The following is a 22093-nucleotide window of genomic DNA, read 5'->3' as shown; positions in this document are numbered from 1 at the left end:
GGCCGCTGAAAATGCATCGCGCTCTACACTGTTGGTGCAAAATTGCATCGGGGACGTTGCGGCGCTCGTTGGTGGCCGAATACTGGTGCAGTAGACATTTGCATTCAACCCTTGCATTGAATAATTCCCGTAGACACTAATCATAGGGTGGGGTAATTGCCTAGGGGGTACGTAAATTTTGTTTTTCTTTTGCGTTTTTGTGGATACAATCGTACCATCAAAGATCGTACACTCATACGACCTTTGATATCATCACACTCTCGGCTTGCTATAATCAAAATATCCCACAAGAAAACGGCGTATTTCTCGATTTTTAGCGCTTTTTTTTTCCGCGACCCGTCGCGTAGACAATACTCTTAAAACTGGACTTAATTCGCGCGCGCTTGGAAAAGTTCCGATTCTGCACTTTTGACTGTGGAATTTGGGATTTTCGATGGATTTTTGGAGGAGACTTGAGGACTTTCCTGTACGTGAATGAGTGTTAATACCGTATGTGTAATGATGTGATTTGCGTGTGATGTGACTGTAGAACCAAAGATCGTACACTTCAGTGTACGATCTTTGGTAGAACTCACTGGCTGGTGATAAAGCACACTGGCAATTAAGTGGCCGAATTCTGGTAGATGACCGAATGCACATTATGTTTACCCCGACTTTGTACTTAGGCGTGGGTCTGCCGCCTTTGACGGCCCCTCTCTAGTTTAGCTTTGTTTTGTCTTCCGGGTTTGCAGCTTCATGGGGAAACTAGGATGATGGGATACTAGTACTTTATGGCAAAGACATAACGTTTAAAATTACATTAGTCTATGATATACTATTTATAAAACATTGAAAAAATAGTAAAAGAAAAATATTTCACTTAATGCAGAATCGTGGTTCCTTGAACTTATAAAGTAAAAGCTATAAATTCTAGAATACTAGCAATGAAATATAGTCAAACCTGTCAACAGCGGCCATCCACAAGGGAGACAAAAAAACAAGGCAAGTGCCATAATGTGTCTCGCCCATTCACGTACATGAAATTGTATGCGAATGGGATATAACAGATAAAAAAAGAGATATAACAGATAAAAAGAGATATAAAAGGGTAAAAATTTATGGCAAAAAAGAAAGTGCCATAAAAACTTAACATTGGGCCCTTAAAGCTTGTTGACCCCTGCCTGTGACCTTTGACCTTGTGGTGACCATCCACTCCCCAAGGGACATCTACCATCCAAGTTTAGTCACAAATGGAGTTATGGATCAAAAGTTATGACCCATAATAGAAACGCCCCATAAAAATTTAACATTGGGCTCTAAAAGTACGTTGACCCCTGCTTGTGACATTTGACCTTGTGGTGATCATCCACTCCCCAAAGGACATCTATCATCCAAGTTTAGTCACAAATGGAGTTATGGATCAAAAGTTATGACCCATAATAGAAACACACCATAAAAACTTAACATTGGGCTCTAAAAGTTCGTTGACCCCTGCCTGTGAGCTTTGACCTTGAGGTGACCTTCATATATGGTAAAATGTGAAACTTTGTATGACCCCTCTTCCCTCGAAGTTTGATTGCAATTGAGGCCCAGAGTAAAGAGTTATTGAAGTTTTTGAAGCGTTACGGACGGACGACGCCAGACAGACGCCGCAGGCGATCCCTTAGTCTCCCCACACCTCCGATGGGCTCGACAAAAATGACTGCTATGATAGACAGGAGGCTGTTACAGACAAGGTCCTTAACACAGCTTTGCTGCAAAGGAATTTTATTATGAAAATTAATTTGGTGGCCATATGCAGCAGGTGGCCACTATAGACAGGTGGCCACTAAGGCTGATTTGACTGTATGTAGTAAACTACCTATGTATAGATTCACATCCTTGGCCTATATTCACTCCTAGGCTGTCTAGTTCTAAATATTTGCAATTAATGAAGACATACATTGTACCACTCAACTGGACTCAGATCACATACTGTATGTCTGTGTTCTCACATAAAATCACTTTGTAGATTAAAGGGGCTGTACAGTACTGGTTGAGGTGGGGATTCATGGTTTTTACATTCCTAAGTGAGATAATGAGAAACCTGTTATGAAATATGAAAGAGCATGTAATTTCAAGAAGGATTCAACGTTTATTTGATGAAAATTGGTTTTCAAATGGCTGAGATATCCAAAAAAGTGATGATAATAAAAGACTACATGCCCCAACTTTATTAGGATCTCTTTGTTTCACCTTGTTTATAGATATCTCGGCCACTTCAAAACCGCTTTTCATCAAATAAACTTTTGATACCCCTTAGAATTGCATGCTCTTTGACATCTCATAGAGTGGTTTCAGAATATCTCGCAAAATGCTAAAAGCTAAATCCTCACCTCGACCAGAACTGTACACACCCTTTAAAATCTTCCATTTCCTTGCCAACTTATTAATCACTCCTCATCGCCCCTGATAATACTACAGTCGCTATACCAGGCACCATACACTGTACTTCCTTGTAATATTATCATTTTCTCCCCTTTCTTTGTAGCTTGACAGAAATCTGAGCCTTTGATAAACACTGCTCTGTAGGACATTGGTCTACCAGCCTACCGACAGAGCTCAGATTTGCACCAACTCATGCACTAAATACTGACAGAGCTTTCAGACACATCCAACTTTATATTCACACCTTGTATCTGGATACGACATATTGAAATGAGACCACTCAGAACGTTTTACAATGTTTCGATGTCCAATGATTATATGGCAGCATATTAAAGACATCGTGCACTGTCATGTTTCATGAGAAGCTCAAAACTTGTTTGAGTCTCTCCCTTGTACAGTGTGAACTTTCTTTGCACACAGTGTTTTTACATTGCATAGGATTCATTTGGAAATTTATGCTAACCTTCCAAATCAGCCCCACCTACTTTGACAAAATATGGATATGAGAGCATTGTATGAATATGTCATAGAAACGATGCTCAAACCATAGTTTTGATAAACGATGTATAGTCATATGATGCAGTTTTGTATCGATACATGGCCATTCACAGACACATAGGCCTAGATATACAGTACATAGAAGTTCTACAAAAAATATGTCATAAGTTTTCCATACTTTATAAATTTATAAAGGAACTCTCTAGTATGAAAGGGGTTGAGGGAGAGCTGAATATCACACAGTCACAGGGGTCTCTACTCTCCAGTATGCACCGCTGCCAGTATGAACTCTCTATGATAGGGGTTGAAAGAGATAGCTGTTTAAAGTATCAGACATTCACAGGAGGTCTCTACTCTCCAGTTTTCCAGCTGATGATTTTGACCTTGGATGTCTACACACACAAATTATATCCCTACTTGAACTCAAAACCCTTCACATAGACTTCAAAAACATGTTCTGTCTGGGAGATGTCAATCAAAAGGTATGAATAGTCACAATAACAATAGTGCAATGATATCCTGATTTTATACTGAAAAAAAAAAACTGACGTGAAGTGCAGAAGATCGAGTCACATCTAGGAATTTGAGCGGACAGTATGGAACATTTCTGAGAAAATAAATTGATAGCATCAGTCAAGTTGAAAAACATGAATCGCAGACCAGCAAAATTGCAACAGAAATGACTTGCACACTTTTGATGGCGAGTATACTTACAAGAGTGTTATTTTCACGGATGTTCTTCTTAGACAGTGAATTGAAGTCTCTGCAAGAAAAAGAAGAAAGTATTTATCATTACAGAATACAGAATAATAATATAAACCAGCATTTCTGGTATAAAGAAAGAAATCACTCTTTGAAATAACACAATACATGATAACCACAAATACAAGTGAGAAAATGTAAAAAATCAAATTATTCATTCAGTGGAAACTATCTAGGTGTTAAAATAGTCCCTAATCAATGGACTTACTGTGCAAATAGACACTGTACCGGTACCTGACTTTTTTATGTTCATACTGTAGAATAGGGTCTCAGAGTAACATGCACACAAGCTTTCCTCAAATTACACAATTCTTTAATTACTAGCAGCACCCGTGGAAATCCACGGGTCTGAGGGGTTTTATTATTTTTTTCTCATAATACGATTTTGCACATTTTTCTTGAAGAAATAAAAAGAAAAGTCTTCTCATTCTTTCGTTAATTGTGCTGTCTTCTAAATGACCACCCTTCCCAGAAATTTTATAATACATTTTTGTAGTATATGCCAGGCGATCCGGTCCATTGGTAGGGATCATTCCCGCCACTACTTGCTTTTATTATAGAACTTGAGTTTCGAGGGGTTATTTGCACCCGTTGAAGTCCAACAGTTGTCTTGTTTCCCCTCACCCCTCCCCCCCCCCCCCCTCACGCACACACACATTTCCACCTCCGCAGGGCAAAAAACAAAAACATTCAGGGAAAAATTACCAAAAACGCAAATGAGATTCCCCGAAAGTTCTGCCCACAGGTTGTTCCCGTCGAAACGGGAAGATATTAACACTATGACTTTGATTACCCCCTGCTCTTGCATCCACGCGGGCACCCGCGGGAATCCACGGCTGGTCTCAAGGCCTCGGTTTGTTTTGTGTTTTTTTTTCATGTTTCTTTTCCCCACGTTATGAGAGAAAAATAAGATATTTTCGTCTTCATAATTTTGCTCCCTCCTTGTTGTTTTTAATCACCAAAACTTGGCTTGATATATCATATTAATATAGAACTACATCTGCTTCAGATTGTACATTATCATAATTAATATTAGGCCTACAATTATTGCTCCTATTATTGTTATTATTATATCATTATTATCATTATCCTTATCATTATTATTATTATCATTATTATTATTATTATTATCATCATCATTGTTATTATTTGGGGAGGGGGAGATCATAGTCATCAGGTTTAATAGGCACCCGTGGGAGTAGGTTCTCACGACCTCATATTTTTTTCTTTAATATTGTTCCCATGTTATGGAAGAAAGAAGAATATATACATCACTGCATTCGTCTTCATTTGCTCCCTCTTTTTTTTTGTCACCAAAACTTGGTTTGATAGACCATAGAACCACACATTCTATTTCCACTTGCAATTTTAAAAATAGGCGGTCGGCAAAGCGAGGTTTTCCTCTACGTCCGCCCATCTTATGAATATGTATGATTACAGCAGCTATGCAGTATCAAACGAATGGACACAGCTGCGCGTGTAATCTGATATGTAAGGTACGATCGGCAAATATATTTAGCCGCGTCCTAAACAGTCTGCGTACAATGACACCGGACTTGAGAGCAAACGGCGAGCAAACTAAATGACGTACCTGAGCTGCATATAGTATTCCGCAGTTGTGCAAAATACAATTACATAACCAACGTTCGTTGTTTTCATTTGGGGACGCCAATAATGGCGAACTGTACGTAAATGCCCTTGTAGTCCATATCACGCACACACAGATTCGTGTAACCATCATCAACACATTCAGTACACGTAACAGGCGGAGGCAAAGGTACATCACAGAACTATATACACACAGTGTAGAGTGTGTATAGAGTTCTGCGAGGTACATTGTGTGTGTGCGTGCGTGTCCGCCGGAAGATGTCAGAGATTTCGCTGCACCATCATCTTTAGTATCCCCCAGTGTCTCTGCAAGCTAAAAGAGGGAAGATCGAGAAAGCAGGAGGCCAGCGCAGGTTCCATGAATATTGAAAAGCTCGGCTCTTTCGTCACGCACAAAAATGCATTATGCATGTAGCTAATTAATTTTTCTTTTTCGTCCTCGACGTCGACACGGAGGCGGAGAGGGGACGAAACCCACGCCATTCGATGTAGGATACTCTCCTGCGGCCGACGGCACCGGTCGCAACTGCCCGGAGCCGACGGCTCGGGAGGAGATAGAGAAACCAGCAACGCCGAAATAAAACAGGAAATACATAAGGCCGCGACAACAACAACAACTTCGAGTATTATAGTATAGGATTATCATTATTTATTTATTTATTTTTTTATTTTATTTATTTATTTATTTTTTTTTTTATTTATTTATTTTATTTATTATTATTATTTTTTTTTTTTTTTTTGGGGGGGGAGGGGCATATGGTGCCTAAAGCAAATGTTCAAAGTTTATACATGTGTATCCTGGCTAACACTATGTACATCTCCGATGTGTGTAGCGCTTTACAATCAGATGTCAACTCAAAAAGTTAAAAACTCTTAACTGCAAATACTGGAATGCAGACTTCACTCCCACTCTTCCTGGATACAACTGATATGCAATGTGCATGACATTTATTACACTGTATTGCAGGAATAAGAAACCTCCATACAAAATCTCAATGATCAACATCGAAATGTGAATCTTCATGATTTTCTTTGTGTAGCTTTGTTTTCCTTTAAAAAAAAAATCATCCAACTTTGGTTTCGCACAAAAAAACTCGGAACTTGCTAAAACTTCCTGCTTAACACTAACAGAAACTCCTCTTGTGTGATACAAAGGAGCTTGTTATCATTAAAAAATGACAGTAAGAATGTCTTATTTATCATCATGTATCACAGGTAAAAACCTTCTTTTTTTTTTTTTTTGATAGATTCCATACTGGACAGAGTGCTAAAACCATTTTGATATATTGTATTGTGGGCATGAATAAGGACCTGTACTACTGAACAAGGCTGAAAATTATGAGAGAGAATGGCGGCTATTAAATTTATGATGACATACACGTGTAAATGGCTACACTTGTACATCCGTTTAACTCATTAAAGACTAGTCTCGCGTATACTCACGCAGGTACATGTATCTATGGGAAACACGTGTTGTAGCAAAATCACCTCATTCTCAATGAGTATACACTTGTAAATGAAAGTAAAACTGCATCTGGGCATTGAATTTGCTGATATTTCTGCTTAGTTGCACATTCAGAATGTTTTGAAAGTGTGGCTCTTGAATTGCAGGTTTCACAGATCGAAATCTTCAACATAATCTTTGATTAACCCATTGGTCCTTGACACTAGATTTTCACTGTCTTTCACTAATATCAGAGGGGAATCACACCATCCTGAAGTAACACATCCATCAACATCAGAAGTGAAGAGTTTCAAGCTATTGGCTGGCCTGTTCTGAAATTTGACATTTCTAACTACACTCTTGCACCCATACAATAATTCAAGTATCTCTAAAATAACATAAAGTAAGATATACATGTATGAAAGGGAAGTACAATAGCCACAGCAAATAAGCGAATCATAAACCCATTTGCAGTATCGTTGGAAAATGCCAGTCACCATCCATTGTAGTAGTGCAATGTCAGAACTTGTTGAACTTTGCCCACTGAGCTGTACGAGATGATGTTTAATGAATAAACACTCTATTCTGAGAATCATGCAGTCACTATCAATGTCGGAAGAGATCTATAAAAAACAAATAATGTACAAGTAAGGGTGTATTAGTGGAGATGCAGCATACTCAAGGGTATTTGCAATGGTGACACACTCAAGAGGCGCAGCTGAGTGCATGTTGCACAATATTGTAAATACCTGAGAGTGAGTTGCATCTCGTCTTGAAACATCAATAACTTAAAACTGTGCATTATTTGTTTTATAAAATGGGTCTGTGAACTATTACTTATCTCACTCTATGATAATTGATACCAGCTAGCTACATGAAAAACTTGCTAAAAAGCACAGATGTCCAAAGCTAATAATTATGTTCTAAACACACTGAACACGAACTTAGATAATCTTTAATACACTGTTCATGATTGAGTATGTGCTGCTAAAGCATAATGTCAGTATAGCATGTCATTACATTTTTTTTTTTGCTTTATTCTTTTTGCATGCCGTTGCATGTGTACATTGTAAGTTAGTAATGTGATTCATTCCAGTGCTTCTGACTGGCTGCATTTTTGAACCCATTTTGTAAGAACGAATACTGTACCACTATGCCAATAAACCAACTACTATTCAAATTAAATTGTAACACTACAGTTTACAGGAACTATTGAGTATGGTTGGTTTGTTTACATACATGTACACGTATTTTGTCTGTTTTCAATTTGCATCTGACATGATAGCTGGATAGCCTATTGATACAAACTGTAGATGTGCAGCTGCACTACACAGTAGCTGGTCTTCCATAGGGTCTAGTTTGGATTTGGCCATTTTATTCGGTTATACTGTAAAAGTGGATATTTTCGCATTACTAATTTTTCGCACTTGGGCGGGTCGGAAGAGTTTCGCGTGTTTTTAATTCCGCGGAATCAAGACATCACGCACAGGCACATATGGCAAGCAAAAATATTCGCGTGCTTTTATTTTTGCGCTAGTTTCTGGTTGCGCGAAATGCGCGAAAATTTGAACACCGCGAAAATTTCCACTTTTACAGTACACCTGACACTTTGAAATGAATGAATGAAGCAGGATCTTTGACCAATGTGGGTTGTATTTAACTCTCTTACAAAATGTATACAAGGAATGTCCATTTTATTTGTCCTATTTGAGGACAGTGCTTTGTCTGTGCTAGTGGGGGAGGCATGATAACACACAGTTCATTGCTCAGCAACTCTTGCTGGGATACGAACTTGCACCCTAAACAGATACACCACCAACAATTTAATTTGAATTTTTTTAAATAACCTAGCTTAATGTTTAAAACAATATTAGAAACTCTAGTAGAATAAAGGAGTATGCAGCTGATGTATAACAAACCAGAAATATTGTTAAACATAAAGGTCATCTATCCCTTTAGCAAATATTGGGACATTTTGCACAATTAAAGAATAATGTCTTCCATCATGGTGTAAGAAATCTTATGGTAATAGACCTTAGAGGGTTCTTTTTAACAAAAGAAATGAATATTTACTTTATCTAGATGTCACTTTTAAAATAATATACTCTCCTTTTCTACTGAGCATATCAATTTGAATTTTTTTCGGGGTCCTAATAAATTCATTGAAAATCTTCAGTATTGTTTCCCCGTCCATCAAAAGAAATTTCCAGTTCTATTATTCTGAAAAAAGGTCTGAATTACCTTCCTTTACAATATGTACACTGTACCAGTTAATGAAAGAAACCTAATTTCAAGGGTTGCAAAAGGGATGAATGAACTTGAAAACAGTCAAGTGTGCCTTTAAAGGATTTTACACTGGGAATGATTCAACAGTGTACTTACTACTCATCAACATCAATTCAATGTCAAAACATAACACACAAACTTTCACAAGTATGAAATGTGAAACAAAGCTGTCAGCACTATGCCCTACTTCAATAACTGTTTATACACTATGCATTGGTCCACATTACTCCTTTCAGAACCACACTCTTAAAGATGCTATTGGCATTGAACACTTGTAAAGTAGACCGTTACAAATAATGATAGGACTATCATTCTGGACTTACATATTGTAGTATAGATTCTTGATGGGGTAATAACGGACTTGCAGGCAAGAATTGATATAACTACTCATCACACTCTAGGAACCGGACTAAAGTGAAGAGGTAGTGATTCATTCTCATACACGTATGTCTAGCATAATCTAAACTCTTCAGATACTAAACTTCCCCAACTGTGTGTGTACTGTGTATGCCTGTGTGCATACAGCAATGTAAGTGTGTGTGTGTGCGCCCACTGGGAAAGGGTTTGACATGGACATTATTGTGCAATACATGTGTTCCTTGCCCCCTTCATATCAGCCCTCTATCACATACATGTACCACTGCATTTAAAGGGATGATAATAATAGTTTTGGTTGAGATGGGGCTTCAAGTTTCTAACTTTTTTCATGAGATGATGATGATGTACATACTTTTGATGAAATATGAAAATGCAGACAATTTGAAAAGAAATTCAAAGTTCATTTGATGAAAATTAGTTGAAAAGGCTGAGATATTCAGAAACAAAGAGGTCCAAGTAAAAGACCAGTGGGATCGACCTTTTTCAAATTTTAGAACCACTTCAATGTTTTACTCTGTTGTTGGATATCTCAGCCATTTCAAAACCAATGTTCATCACATAAACTTTGAATACCTCTTTAAGAATTGTATGCTCTTTAAATGTGGTTTCTTGATTATCTCATAAAAAGTTGAAATCTGAATCCCCCGCCTCAACAAAAACTATACCATCCCTTTAAGCTCCATAAGCACACAATTAGTCTAGCCGACACAAATATTGTAAATTTTAATAACTTCCTTGTCTGAGTTGAGGTTGATGTTGCCAGAAATGTCAAGGTGCTATTCAGGATTTACCCTCACAAAGTATCTACAATATATGGATTTTTTTTTTCTGCAATTTTGTGATATCTTGTGAGCTTTTGATTTGCATGGCTCTTAAAGAAATTTCTAATTTAAGATCAATAGAGGTCAGCTGCTGGTGAGTAATCTCTCACCCCGTATAAGACTAAGGAAAGAGGGGGTTCTGAAGCCTTCTATAATAGCTTCAAGCAGCCTTTCAGCCCAGTATAAAGACAAAATTCAGAAAAGGAGATCCAATCAGGTTGGGTTCTGAAACCACTGCGGTGGTTTGAGAGCCTGCAGTCTATACATTGTACAATTTATAGCAGCCTCGAAGAGTCTACCACTGCAGTATATACTGTATATGGGCAATTCCACGGTTAGTAACGTTACATTTGAACAAATTTAGATATTTGTTTTTACTACTAAATTACCATTTATTCATTTCAAGCCAAAATTATGTCAAAAACATGTTCATCATTCCCAGGTTTATGATACAGATAAGGATGAATACAATCCAAGAAATAATAGCATTGCTATGGCAACTTAAAGGACTGGTTAGTAACGTTACGAAAAAAGGACATGACAAAAAAATCAATGTCTTGTAACAAAAAGTGTGCAAAAATTCAAGTTACTTGAAACAAAGTGTTGCATTAATTTCAATCATTGCATCATGACAAATGTTCACACAATGTTTTTTAGCAGTTCGACCAATAATTTCTTAGCTAGAAACCCAAAAGCATGGTTAGTAACGTTACGGTTAGTAACGTTACATTTGTCCGGAGTAATTTCGCAGGTCATTTCACCCTTTTGTAATTGACAAAATGTCACATGACTTCTGGAGTATTTAAATGTGTTTATCTTTTACCCTTTAGCAAAACTTTGAGGAAAAAATTTCAAAGGAACCCACTGTAATTTGCATTTAAGTGAATTTCAGCATCCCCAGTCCCACATGTACATTTTAAATGATGGTTTTAGATCTCGCGAAATCAATCAATATGAAAGATAAAATCTACTGAATTTGAAAGACCTTAATGATTGGTGAACATCCATGGCATTAGTTGATACCTAGATTAAAGAGTAAGATAAAGAGGCACATTTCTTTTATCCATGTCATGTCCACCTAACTGCGGAATTGCCCATATGCTAGGAGGTTTGAGAACCCGCTTTTTTTGCCAACCCGGAAGATATCACTAAAGGTCATCGCCAGCCAATGTAAACAAACCAGTCATCCTTTATTAAAACTAACCAAGTACTGACATACGTTGCACAAGTTGCACACTTTCATGCTCAATGGAAATGTACAAATGTAAGAAATTTAAAAGCCCATGCCGTGTATCGGAGGAGACCTCGGATACCATGGGAACCGAGCCAGTTGGGCCTTCATGGGCGAAACCAGCCCAAGTAGTAAAAACAGAGAAGAGACGGCTTTTTCAAGCGGGCTTTTGAACCTCCCTGAGGAGGCTCTGAAACCCATCCACAGATAAGAACATTCAACTTTATGCCAAGTCATCAGTCGCTGAATAGGGAAGCAGCTCTTGCTAAACCATAAGTATGTCTTCTAAAAATATGGATTCAGTCAAGGAGCCTCAGTCATATTTTGGTCACAAAAAAATATCCCCACAAAAACCCTGTGGAGAAATGTATACGTTACACATGGCTCGACACTAACTTTTTTGTTTGGTGGCCCGATGGGGCCACCAAAATCCTAAATTTCAAATTTTTGGTGGCCCGAGAGAAAAATTTGGTGTCCCGAAAAAAAACACAATAAAAAAACATTAAAAGTCCTTTTTTTTTAATGAGTCAAATATTTAAGTTTTATGATAGTAAGAATTAGAAGTTGGACATAATTATCTACTCATAAATGGGTCATTCCATGGGGTTGGGTCTTCTCTAGATTTTCATGTTGTGTAGGGAATAAAAGTCATATTCTGAAAAATTTATCAAATAATTGTCCGTGGTTTGCAGTTATTCTTGGAGAGAAATGTGTGAAGAATTATTTGATGAAAAAAAAAACAAGCCTGTGTACAAATGTATTTTGTCTACGACTGTTTCACTAATGATGTCCCATGGTTTTTTGTGGTTTATGTTGTGACATAAATATATGCCATTTTCATGGCAATGTAAAACAGGAATATACAACCTTTCAGCATTATGCCTATCATAATTAAGAGAGGCAAGGTGACTTCTACAAAGACTTTAAGGCATATAAACATTTGTAACAAAATAAGAACACCAGAGCATCTTCAAGCAACCTCATACCTATGTTACAAACGATGTCCATGGCAATTTTTGTTGTAACATAGGTATAGCATGGTTTTACATACACTTCCAATCATAATATGATTAGAAACTTTATTTCTATAATGAGATTTATATTTCAGGAGTATTCTTATCCAAAAATTAGCATCAAAATCCTCCAAATAAACGAGAAAATACGGAACATATCACTGTACTTCAGTGCGATGTCCGGCCTCTTCGTGTAACGTAGGTAAGGAAAGACGCTCTCGCAATAAAAAGAAGAGCTACTAACTTCAGCAATCGTATTCATGTCACTGGCAGTCCTCCCCCAATGGCAGAAAAACTACTCACAGCCAATATACACCTACCTGGACAGCGCAAGATCTGTTTTTCTGCCGTTGTCCATGTAACGTAGGTACAGGAGTTTTAATGTTTCTGATGTCAATTGGTAAGCTTTTACGCTATTTTATGAAAATAATAACATTTGTCATATTCTGTAACTCTATTAGAGGAAAAAAAACGACATCTAAACCTCTGAACTGGCCAAAAATACTGTGGACGATGATACTGTAGTCCCACATACTGAGATATTTGTTACAGGTTCATGTTCATAATTTTGATTGCCAAATTTTCCGTCCATGCTGGTCTCTGCAAAAGGAGCATATATTCCTCTCTTAGAAAACCATACAAAAGTATATCAGTGTATCTTCACTGCAATATAAAATTGTTTTACCTCCCGATTATTGTGAATTTTTGGACCCTTTTGTCATTAGGTATCAACCAAGGTAGACGTGCTAGAGTTAGTATTAATCACTATATACTAGTTGGAAAACGTAGATGTCCAGACAGCATCTGAACTAGAGAAATAGAGTTTGCCTTATTTTGCTGGTGATATTGAGGGAACTAGGAGCTGTGAAATTCTTTCTCTTTAACAGATTTACTTCGAAAATGTCTATGTTTTCCTTCCAAGATTTCACTGACCTGTTAGATGCTCTGATGAAGTTGTTAACATTTCACAAAGATTCACCATTTCCATTCCATGTTCACCCAAGTGTGAAGTCTCAAAGCTAAAATGCCAGTGTCCTATTCAGTTTGGGTGGGTAGTGGGTAGGAAAGGCTTCAATAAAATTATGAACCCCAATCAAAATTGGACTATTATTGCTCTACACTATCATTCAAAAAGAGAGGGCGACAATTTCGATGGGGGATGAATATAAAATAGGGCCTAGTATTATTTTGGGAGTCTATTAAGGACCATAACCGTAACCGTAACCCTGACCCTAGCCCTAACCTTAGCTAGGACACTGGGGGCAGCAACCTGCCCTTCCTACAGTGTAGCTTGCATCTGAAAACAAGTTTTTAGCATAGAGTATGAAAATGATATTTTCCTATGTTTTACATGCTATATTATTATTATTAATATTTACATCATTTTAAGCATAACCCATTTTTTTTTTCAATTTTGGTGGGAGGTACACATGGAACTCTAGCTAATGGGTATGCCAAGAGGTAGAAATGTAAGCAAAATTGTTAAAATTATTTAATTCCATTCATAAACACACAGATACATCAACAGGAATATATAGTCAACCCCGACAAAAATTTTCTTTTATTTTTTTTATTCTATTTCTCTTTACACCTTTTGTTCAGTTTGTTGATGAATCTGCCATGGCTCCTCCTCTACCACCGCTACATGTTAAACTACATGAAAGAGTGAAAAGGACACATCCACAGCACTCCACAAACAGAGAGGAAGCCGACAAAGCAACACCCAAGAAGAGCGAATGTAACAAACTAGACAAGAAGAAAACTGCAGAGAGGGAAAATGGACAGAAAAAAACAAAAACGAGGGCTAAATGGACATTGGACAAAAGAGCAGAAATTAATTTCAAACAAAGAACATGGAGAAGACAAGAAGACTTGTCTGATTTCTCTTTATTAGTTTTCTTAGTTAGTTGACAACTAGTTGATGATGTTGTTAGTGTATATTAGGTCAAATTGTGTAAAGCTTCACTTTCTTCTTCTTCTTCTGATTAAGTCTGCCTTCTTTCATATCAGAGTTACAAAGAATTGAAGTCTGTGTAACATAGGTATTGTTCCACAGGTGTGCAGTAGATATAATTCCAAAGAACTGTTACAATAGTGTTATTTGTGGGAACATACATAAAGTCTATATGTGTAGGTTTTAACATCTCACACCACAATAAAGGAAATCAGTTGATATGTCGTAGTGTACCTATGTTACAAAGACATACTGTCTGTGTAACATAGGTAGTACACCGTGGGCGAGGTTGTTGTCTGAAAACCCCTGATTATAACAATAAAATCATGTTTTCACTTGAATACCCATACAAATCACTTGCTTCAATTGCGGTGCTTTTAAGAATATTGTCATTGTGTCACTCTTGATGAAAAAGTTAAACCTTTGATTGAAATTGTTAATGGTTTGTAGAAAAAAACATGTTAATAAAAGTGGCTTGCAGTTGACATCAGAACATACAATCTTACTGATAATGATCTCATGCGCCTGTTAAATAACATGTTGATGTGCTATGGACGAAAAAAACGTGGATGTGTTCATTGTTATCATTTCAGAACACAAAATGATGAAGGATGTCAACAAATGAAGTCCGTGTAACATAGGTATTTTGCCATACCTGTTTACCCATGCTGACTGAAAGTGTGCGAAGTAATAAACAGATTTCTGGTGGAATATGTTGAAGAATGGGAGTAACAAATCAGGGGGGAAAAGGAAATTTCAATTTACCCAACTTGAATTTTCAACTTGTATGTCACAATTTCAGTCCCAACCCCATGGAATTACCCAAATATAAACTTCAACAAACTTGCAACACTCTCTCTCAGGCACTCATTCAGTCCTTTTATCCATCCTTTAAACAAATTTAACTGCTAATTTCCGTCGCAAAAAGTTACGAATTTATTGACATACTCTTCAAAAAATTTTGGTGGCCCGAGGCAGGCCACCAAATTTGCCCTTTTTTGAAATTTGGTGGCCCGACTTTCATTTTTGGTGGCCCCGGGCCACCGGGCCACCGTTAGTGTCGAGCCCTGGTTACATCACTATTGAGCTTACTTCTTGATGAGCTGATCACTTTGCGCTGTGCCTTGATGTATTAGACTGCAAAATATACTTTTTCTTTTTTTTAACTTTGGCCAAATCATCAAATGTTTCTATTGCACCAACTAAGCACTCAACATATAGAAGAATATCTCACAGAGAATTTTCACAGGCATACAAATTTCAATATATTACACAAAAGACAACATTGTGAAGCAGGCAAGGGAACTGCAGCACTCTGCATTTTATAAAAACTATTTGTTAATGCCACAAGTTTTTTTTCATTTTTTTTTTTTTTTTGCATACATGTCTAAATCTCAAAATGCAAACAAAAGTGATTTGGCAAAATTTATCAACTGAAAATTTATAAAAAGTCATTTTTATAAAAAGTCATTTATAAAAAGTCATTTTTTTCAAAATTTACATTTTCTCTGTTCATCTGCGTATCTTGTCTGCTATACTGTAATGCCTGTGATACTATCTAGGGTATGTCAATATCAAATTGTGCACAGACTTGCAAACATGCCTGCATTTTCAATCTCTTACACTTACTATTAAAGGACAAGTTCACCTTCATAAACATAAGGATTGAGAAAATGCAACAATATTAGTAGAACACATCAGTGAAAGTTTGAGGAAAATTGGACAATCGATGCAAAAGTTATGAATTTTTTAAATTTTTGTGTTCGAACCGCTGGATGAGGAGACTACTACAGCTTGTGAGTCATATGCGTACAACAGTATAAAGAAAATGTAAAAGAAAATTCAACATATTTTCACTTTTTTCGCATAATAATAGAGCACTTGACTTGCCTCTTTCTAAAGGCAGGGGGAATAATATTATCCATAACATATGTCGGTAACGAGTCAGGGGAATGTGTACTTTTTTCAAAAGATGGAATTTTGTGAAATTCTCTTTATATTTTCCTTATATTGTTGCACGCATGTGAAATCTAAGTTAATCATACACTGCAGTAGTCTTCTCATCCAGCGGGTACTGCACCAAAACTTCAAAAATTCATAACTTTTGAACGGATTGTCTGATTTTCCTCAAACTTTCAATGATGTGTTCTACTAATATTGCTACATTCTCTCAATCCTTATGTTTATGAAGGTGAACTTGTCCTTTAACTAAAGCTGAAAGAGAGATGTTCGTCCCTGCTTGACTCATTGGCTGGTGGGAGGAAATTCTAAAATTGTCCCACAGCTAAAGATAGCTCTCTTTATTTCCCTCTTTCATCAATCATGATGCAGGGTGACATGGAACATGAACGCTAACAGTCATGTTCAAGATTTCAAGCTCAGGGAAATATGATTACACACAACAAACTTTCCATAAAACAGTTGCGGCTGGCTCGTCAACAGTCATTGCTAGATAAACAGATATCAGATTATATAAAAAGATTGGCTGGCACACCACTACTCATCTCACAAGATTCTTTGTGAAAGTTGATTTTTGAGGTCAATGATGCAACTGCCTTGTGACTGTAGAAGCGACACTGTAGGTGTTACAGTATTTTCTTGTTTATTCTGAAGATTTAGAAAGAAAATTCATTTTACCAATCAAAAGTGACTCAACAGACAGCTCCTCTGAAATACAGCAAAGTAATTTGATTATCAATGGCACTGTGGGTACTTTGAAAAAAAAAAAAAAACTTTTTTGTTCACTTTCAGAAACATTTTACATTAAAGGGATCGTATAGTTTTGGTTGAGACCTAATTTCAGGTTTCTAACATTTGTTGGTGAGATAATGAGAAATCTCTTATAAAATATGAAAAAGCATGTAATTCCATGAGGAATTCAACGTTTATTTGATGAAAATTGGTTTTGAAATGGCTGAGATATCCAAAACAGAGCAATTCTAATAAAGTGTGGGACCCACATTTTATTACGATCGCTTTGTTTTACTTTGTTTTGGATGTTTTAGTCATTCCAAGCCCGATTTTCATCAAATAAACTTTGAATTCCTCTTAAAATGGTATGCTCTGTACTATTTCATAAGTGTTTTCTTGGTATCTCGCAAAAAGTTAAAAGCCCAATTCTCCTCTCCACCAATACTGTACTCATCCCTTTAACTGTAGTTTGCCCCCCCCCCCCCCCCGAAAAAAAAATGAACAACCATGCTGAAGCAGAAGCAGTGTTGGCAATGAAAAAGTGCCTAATTAAACTACAATGTATTTGATGTAATTTGTCAGCTGTGGAATAGCAACATGCAACACCACACGGTATACTGTAAATCCGTACGAGTGTACTTCACTTCAATATGCTAGAGCTGTAGACACACTACGGAACAAAGCTACATTGCATGACAGCTTGCAAATTTTTAGTAATCCATGTGAAATTAATCACACTGTACCACTGTAAACAGTGGAAAAGTGTGGAACAACATTGGACAAGCAGTGGAACAGTACAGAACAACTCACACTGTGCCACTGTCTAATCCTGTCATATACTGTATTAATGACGAATGTCCGCGTGCATTCCAATTTCGCGAATTTCGCGAGTGCCAAGGTTCGCAATTTAATTAAAATGCATGTAAAAGTTCTTGCCTACACTATACGCATTGAATGTTCGAGGCAACTCGCGAAAATCTCATGTCGCGAAAAAGGCCGTCGTCTCCGATTTACGAAAATTTCATGCTGTGAAACTATTTAGCCAGCTACATGTACATTTGCACTTTATACATCCATGGTGGTCTTGTTGTCTATGATCTCATATTTCCCATTGACACTGTGAATGTAGTTTGATATTTTCTTCACATGATGCTGTAAACCTTTCCCATGAGTCTTCTGAAATGGATTCATAAAATCAACTGTAAAACATGATATATTTGCGGCATGAAATTTTCGCTGATTGGAGCCGACGGCCTTTTGAGCGGCATGAAATTTTCGTGAATTGCCATTGGCATTCAATGCGTAAACTCTGTAATGAAGACAAGAACTTTCGCATGCATCTTAATTTCGCAAATTTTGGCGATCGCGAAATTCACGAAATTAAAAGGCACAGGAACATTCCTCGTTTTACAGTACCAGTAGTTTGATAGTTTAAAAACCATTAAGTTTCTTCTAGTAAAATCATGAGTAATTATCCTTGTCAAAGGGTATGTGTATCATTGATATGAAAGGATGTCAGCATTGAAATTTACCATCAATTCATATTTTTTTACCATTGCCTATAAACATAATGTTACATGCTTACTTGTGTAGGATCAAGCCTGTGATTAAAGTTAATGTGAAACTTCCTCAGTGGTTTCTCATAAAAATTGGACGAAGCTCTTTGTTAGTGATACAGGGATAGGAGGCTGAAAAACCACAAAGTGAGTTCACCGCTCTGAACTGTTCAGAGAAATTAACAAAACACAAACTTGGCAATGGTACAGAGAATTCCTGAACAGCTACTCATGTACCATCCCCTTCTAATGCAACAAATTATAGATCAAAGTTCTCTTTCCATATTTCAGCAAATATTTACAAAAATTGAAATTGAAACTATTAACTGTCAGGCTAAACCATCATTCAATATCCTGTGATTCTTGAAATACACAACCTCACCATCAAAGGTCCAATGCACTACCACTCTGGTCTGACCTACTACAGTGCACTCCCGTTACAACGAACACGTTTATAACGAAATTTCGTTATAACGAAGTAAAACTTCTGGTCCCAAAATAATGGCCATTATAGTCTATGGTACAAAATTTGCTTATAACGAACACATTTATAGCGAAATTTTCGCTATAACGAAGTCTTTTCCAAGCGCCACTGACAGAGAAAAACAAAAGAAATGTGCTCCGTTATAACGAACTGAGGATTGCTTTCGAAAATACGAAGAGGAACAAGCATCTATAGCATCTCTGCCTGGGCAAACGCGTCACATCACTGTATGTTCGCTTGGTGTGTCACGCACAGTTTCAGAGGGGAACTTGCATTATTTGTAATACAATAATCTGAAATTGAATAACTATTTGTTTTATTGTTCACATAGCTTTCCATTGTATGACGAGTATTCAACAAACAGAATATCATATACATGTATGCTTGGCTTCCTTGTTTTCGCTATATTGCATTTGTTCGGTTATAACGAAATTTCGTTATAACGAAAGAAAACTGCCGGTCCCGAGCATTTCGTTATAACGGGAGTGTACTGTATTTGTAATTTTAGGAGCCAAACTCAAAGTACAGCAGGACACAAGTGACCATTAGCTTCTTGAAACAAGGCTAAACTGATGGAGGACCTCATTTTAGCCTTGAAAATGAAATGAGGCATTGATATTCTCAACTGAAAGATACCCACCTTGAAAACTACACTGTAAATTAATAACAACTCCTGCGAATATCTGTTTCGGCTAGTTGCAAAGTCTTGGTAAAAATGACTGTTTGCTGCATTGTCAAGTTTTGCTAAAAATCCCTTGAAAAAAAACCCATCCACACACACACACACACACCCACACACATAAAATATCGCCACAGCAGATTACAACAAAACCTCTCCTAACACAGTTAGAAGACAATTGATGTAATATCAGCTTTCCTTTCTTAAACAGATCACTGACAACTCCAGTAGCATTACCACACATCAGGTTCTGCTGTAAGCTGTAATCTTGTAGCAAATTCACTGGCACCGCAACTCTCAGATCAAGTTTGTTCAATATCTCTCTGACCATGAGTCTGCAAAACTTGAAGAGCCTTACCATGTGAATTCTGAAAGGCCAGTAATGTTGGTATTGACAAAGTTTTGCAGTAAGCAAAAGTGAGCCAGCACAAATAGATTTTCAGAAGTAAAATTGTGGTCAAGCTCTGCTTTTTTGTTGTTTGTTTGTTTGTTTACTTGTTTATTTGTTTGTTTGTTTACTTGTTTGTTTCTTTGTGGGTAGTTGTTGTTGTTGTTTTGTTTGTTTATTTGTTGGGTTTTTTTTTTTGGGGGGGGGGGGGGAGAGGAGGGGGGTTGTTGGTTTTGAAAGGAGTGTTTGAACCTCTGATTTAGATCTTTCAGGACCCAGTAGAGTGGCTTTCCCAGCTCAGATGTATTCAAGAATCTCCATAACAAATATTGTACAACTTTTCACAAATCTCTGCGTAAATAAGTACTGTATACGCCACCAAAGAATCTTGACTGGAGTCGATTACGGATGCGCATACACGTACGCTTGGATGCACATACAATTGTACGCATATTCACTGACTGGTGCTATTCGTGGTTTTCAAAATGTACTCTCGTGTGGACAGCGAATATATTGGGCCAACCATGAATCCTCATGCTATCAAGTCTTTATAACGAATGAATTTTGTTAACACAAGCCAAGAGATACCTGATGCCCCGATACTGTACAGCGTGTACCCTGCATGAACAGGTGAAGCAATACTGTATACGCTATAATTTTCACGTACATAAATTTTCGCGAATTGCCGATGTCACACATTTTTGCGAGTGGTTAAATTCGCGAATGGGGGACCAGAGAAAATATGAAGTGGCAAAGAAAGTGTGAATTTTCAACTTACTAGCAACGAATGCTACCACAGCGACTGGGCTGTGTATACTAAATGTAGTAACCGTTAGTTAGACGTGGACATGCATATGTACGTAAACAAGCTTAGCCAGTATGGTCTGTTCGGTAAGCCGTAAAATGTTTGTATCGTCAAGGCAAGGGATTCATTTTGGAAGGTAATATTTTCACGTGTTGTTAATTTCGCGAATAGCTCCAGACTTGCGAAATTCGCGAAAATAAAACCCACGCGAAATATATAGCGTATACAGTATGGCTGGTGATAAAACAATGGCTCAAAACACAGACAACCTGAATGAGACTTGATTGATTAGGGTAATTTACAAATGGATGAGGAAGATTCTAATGGGCTGCCTCCAGGTAGAAAGCATGTAAAACAAAAATGCGCTCGGCAACCAGAATATGAAGAATTAGACAGTAATATTGACAATTTTGATAATGATGATAATTGATATTATGATTATAACGACGATAAAAAATTACAATATTGACAATGTTCGTAACATAAGTAGAAGAAGTAGTAGTAATGAAAATAATGATGATGATAATGATGATAATAGTAATAAGAACAATAAAAATAATGACAATAATAACAATGAATAACATAGTTAATTATGATATTTAGATTATAGCTGTCACAAAAAAAAAAATCAACAAACTTACATTAGTTCTGGCTTGTAGTGGTGGATAATGGCACAAAAAGCCAGGCCATCCTTCCAGGATTTGGTCATGTTTTCCACCTTGACCCCTGGGTAGCCAGCGGTGACCCGCTTGCACCATTCCTGGAGCGCTTTGGACCCTGACAGGGGCATGGTCACTCCTATGAATGGCAAGTGACACTAAAATCCAGGAAAATATCCAACAGGTAAATCAATTCGGAAATGATTTCTTAGTTTTTTTGCGTCAATAAAGAAATGGAGTGTCTTTAACAAAGTGCCAGAATTGTGCACAATTTAGAAGTTTGTGAAGACACAGGGTGGTCAACAGTGAGCCAACACACACATCATAGTTTCCATGAAGTGGAGAGGATGTGATCCACGAGCTGAAAAGTGTTGCCAATCTGGTAATCCTCTGTAAGATCCCTGAAAGATTTCTTGAAATTCAACAATCC

The 22093-nt window shown here is 37.1% G+C and overlaps 1 protein-coding gene across 1 annotated transcript in view; it reads right to left on the bottom strand.

Annotated features, from left to right (window-relative positions):
* The window catches only part of LOC139733101 (uncharacterized), a 102911-nt gene extending 81042 nt beyond the window's left edge, over positions 1-21869 (bottom strand). The window contains exons 1-2 of the mRNA XM_071643943.1: positions 21646-21869; positions 3619-3667 (exon numbers count right to left, since the gene is read on the bottom strand). Coding sequence (XP_071500044.1) covers positions 3619-3667; positions 21646-21794 — 198 coding nt within the window. The 5' untranslated portion in view covers positions 21795-21869. The remainder of the gene's footprint in view (positions 1-3618; positions 3668-21645) is intronic.
* Between the last annotated feature and the right edge of the window lie 224 nt (positions 21870-22093).

This window comes from Diadema antillarum, unplaced genomic scaffold (genome assembly GCF_040938485.1).
Source record: "Diadema antillarum isolate AM-2024a unplaced genomic scaffold, OU_Dant_1.0 seq00000460_RagTag, whole genome shotgun sequence".
Classification (NCBI taxonomy): domain Eukaryota; kingdom Metazoa; phylum Echinodermata; class Echinoidea; order Diadematoida; family Diadematidae; genus Diadema; species Diadema antillarum.
This window is presented reverse-complemented; position numbering and strand designations above follow the sequence as displayed.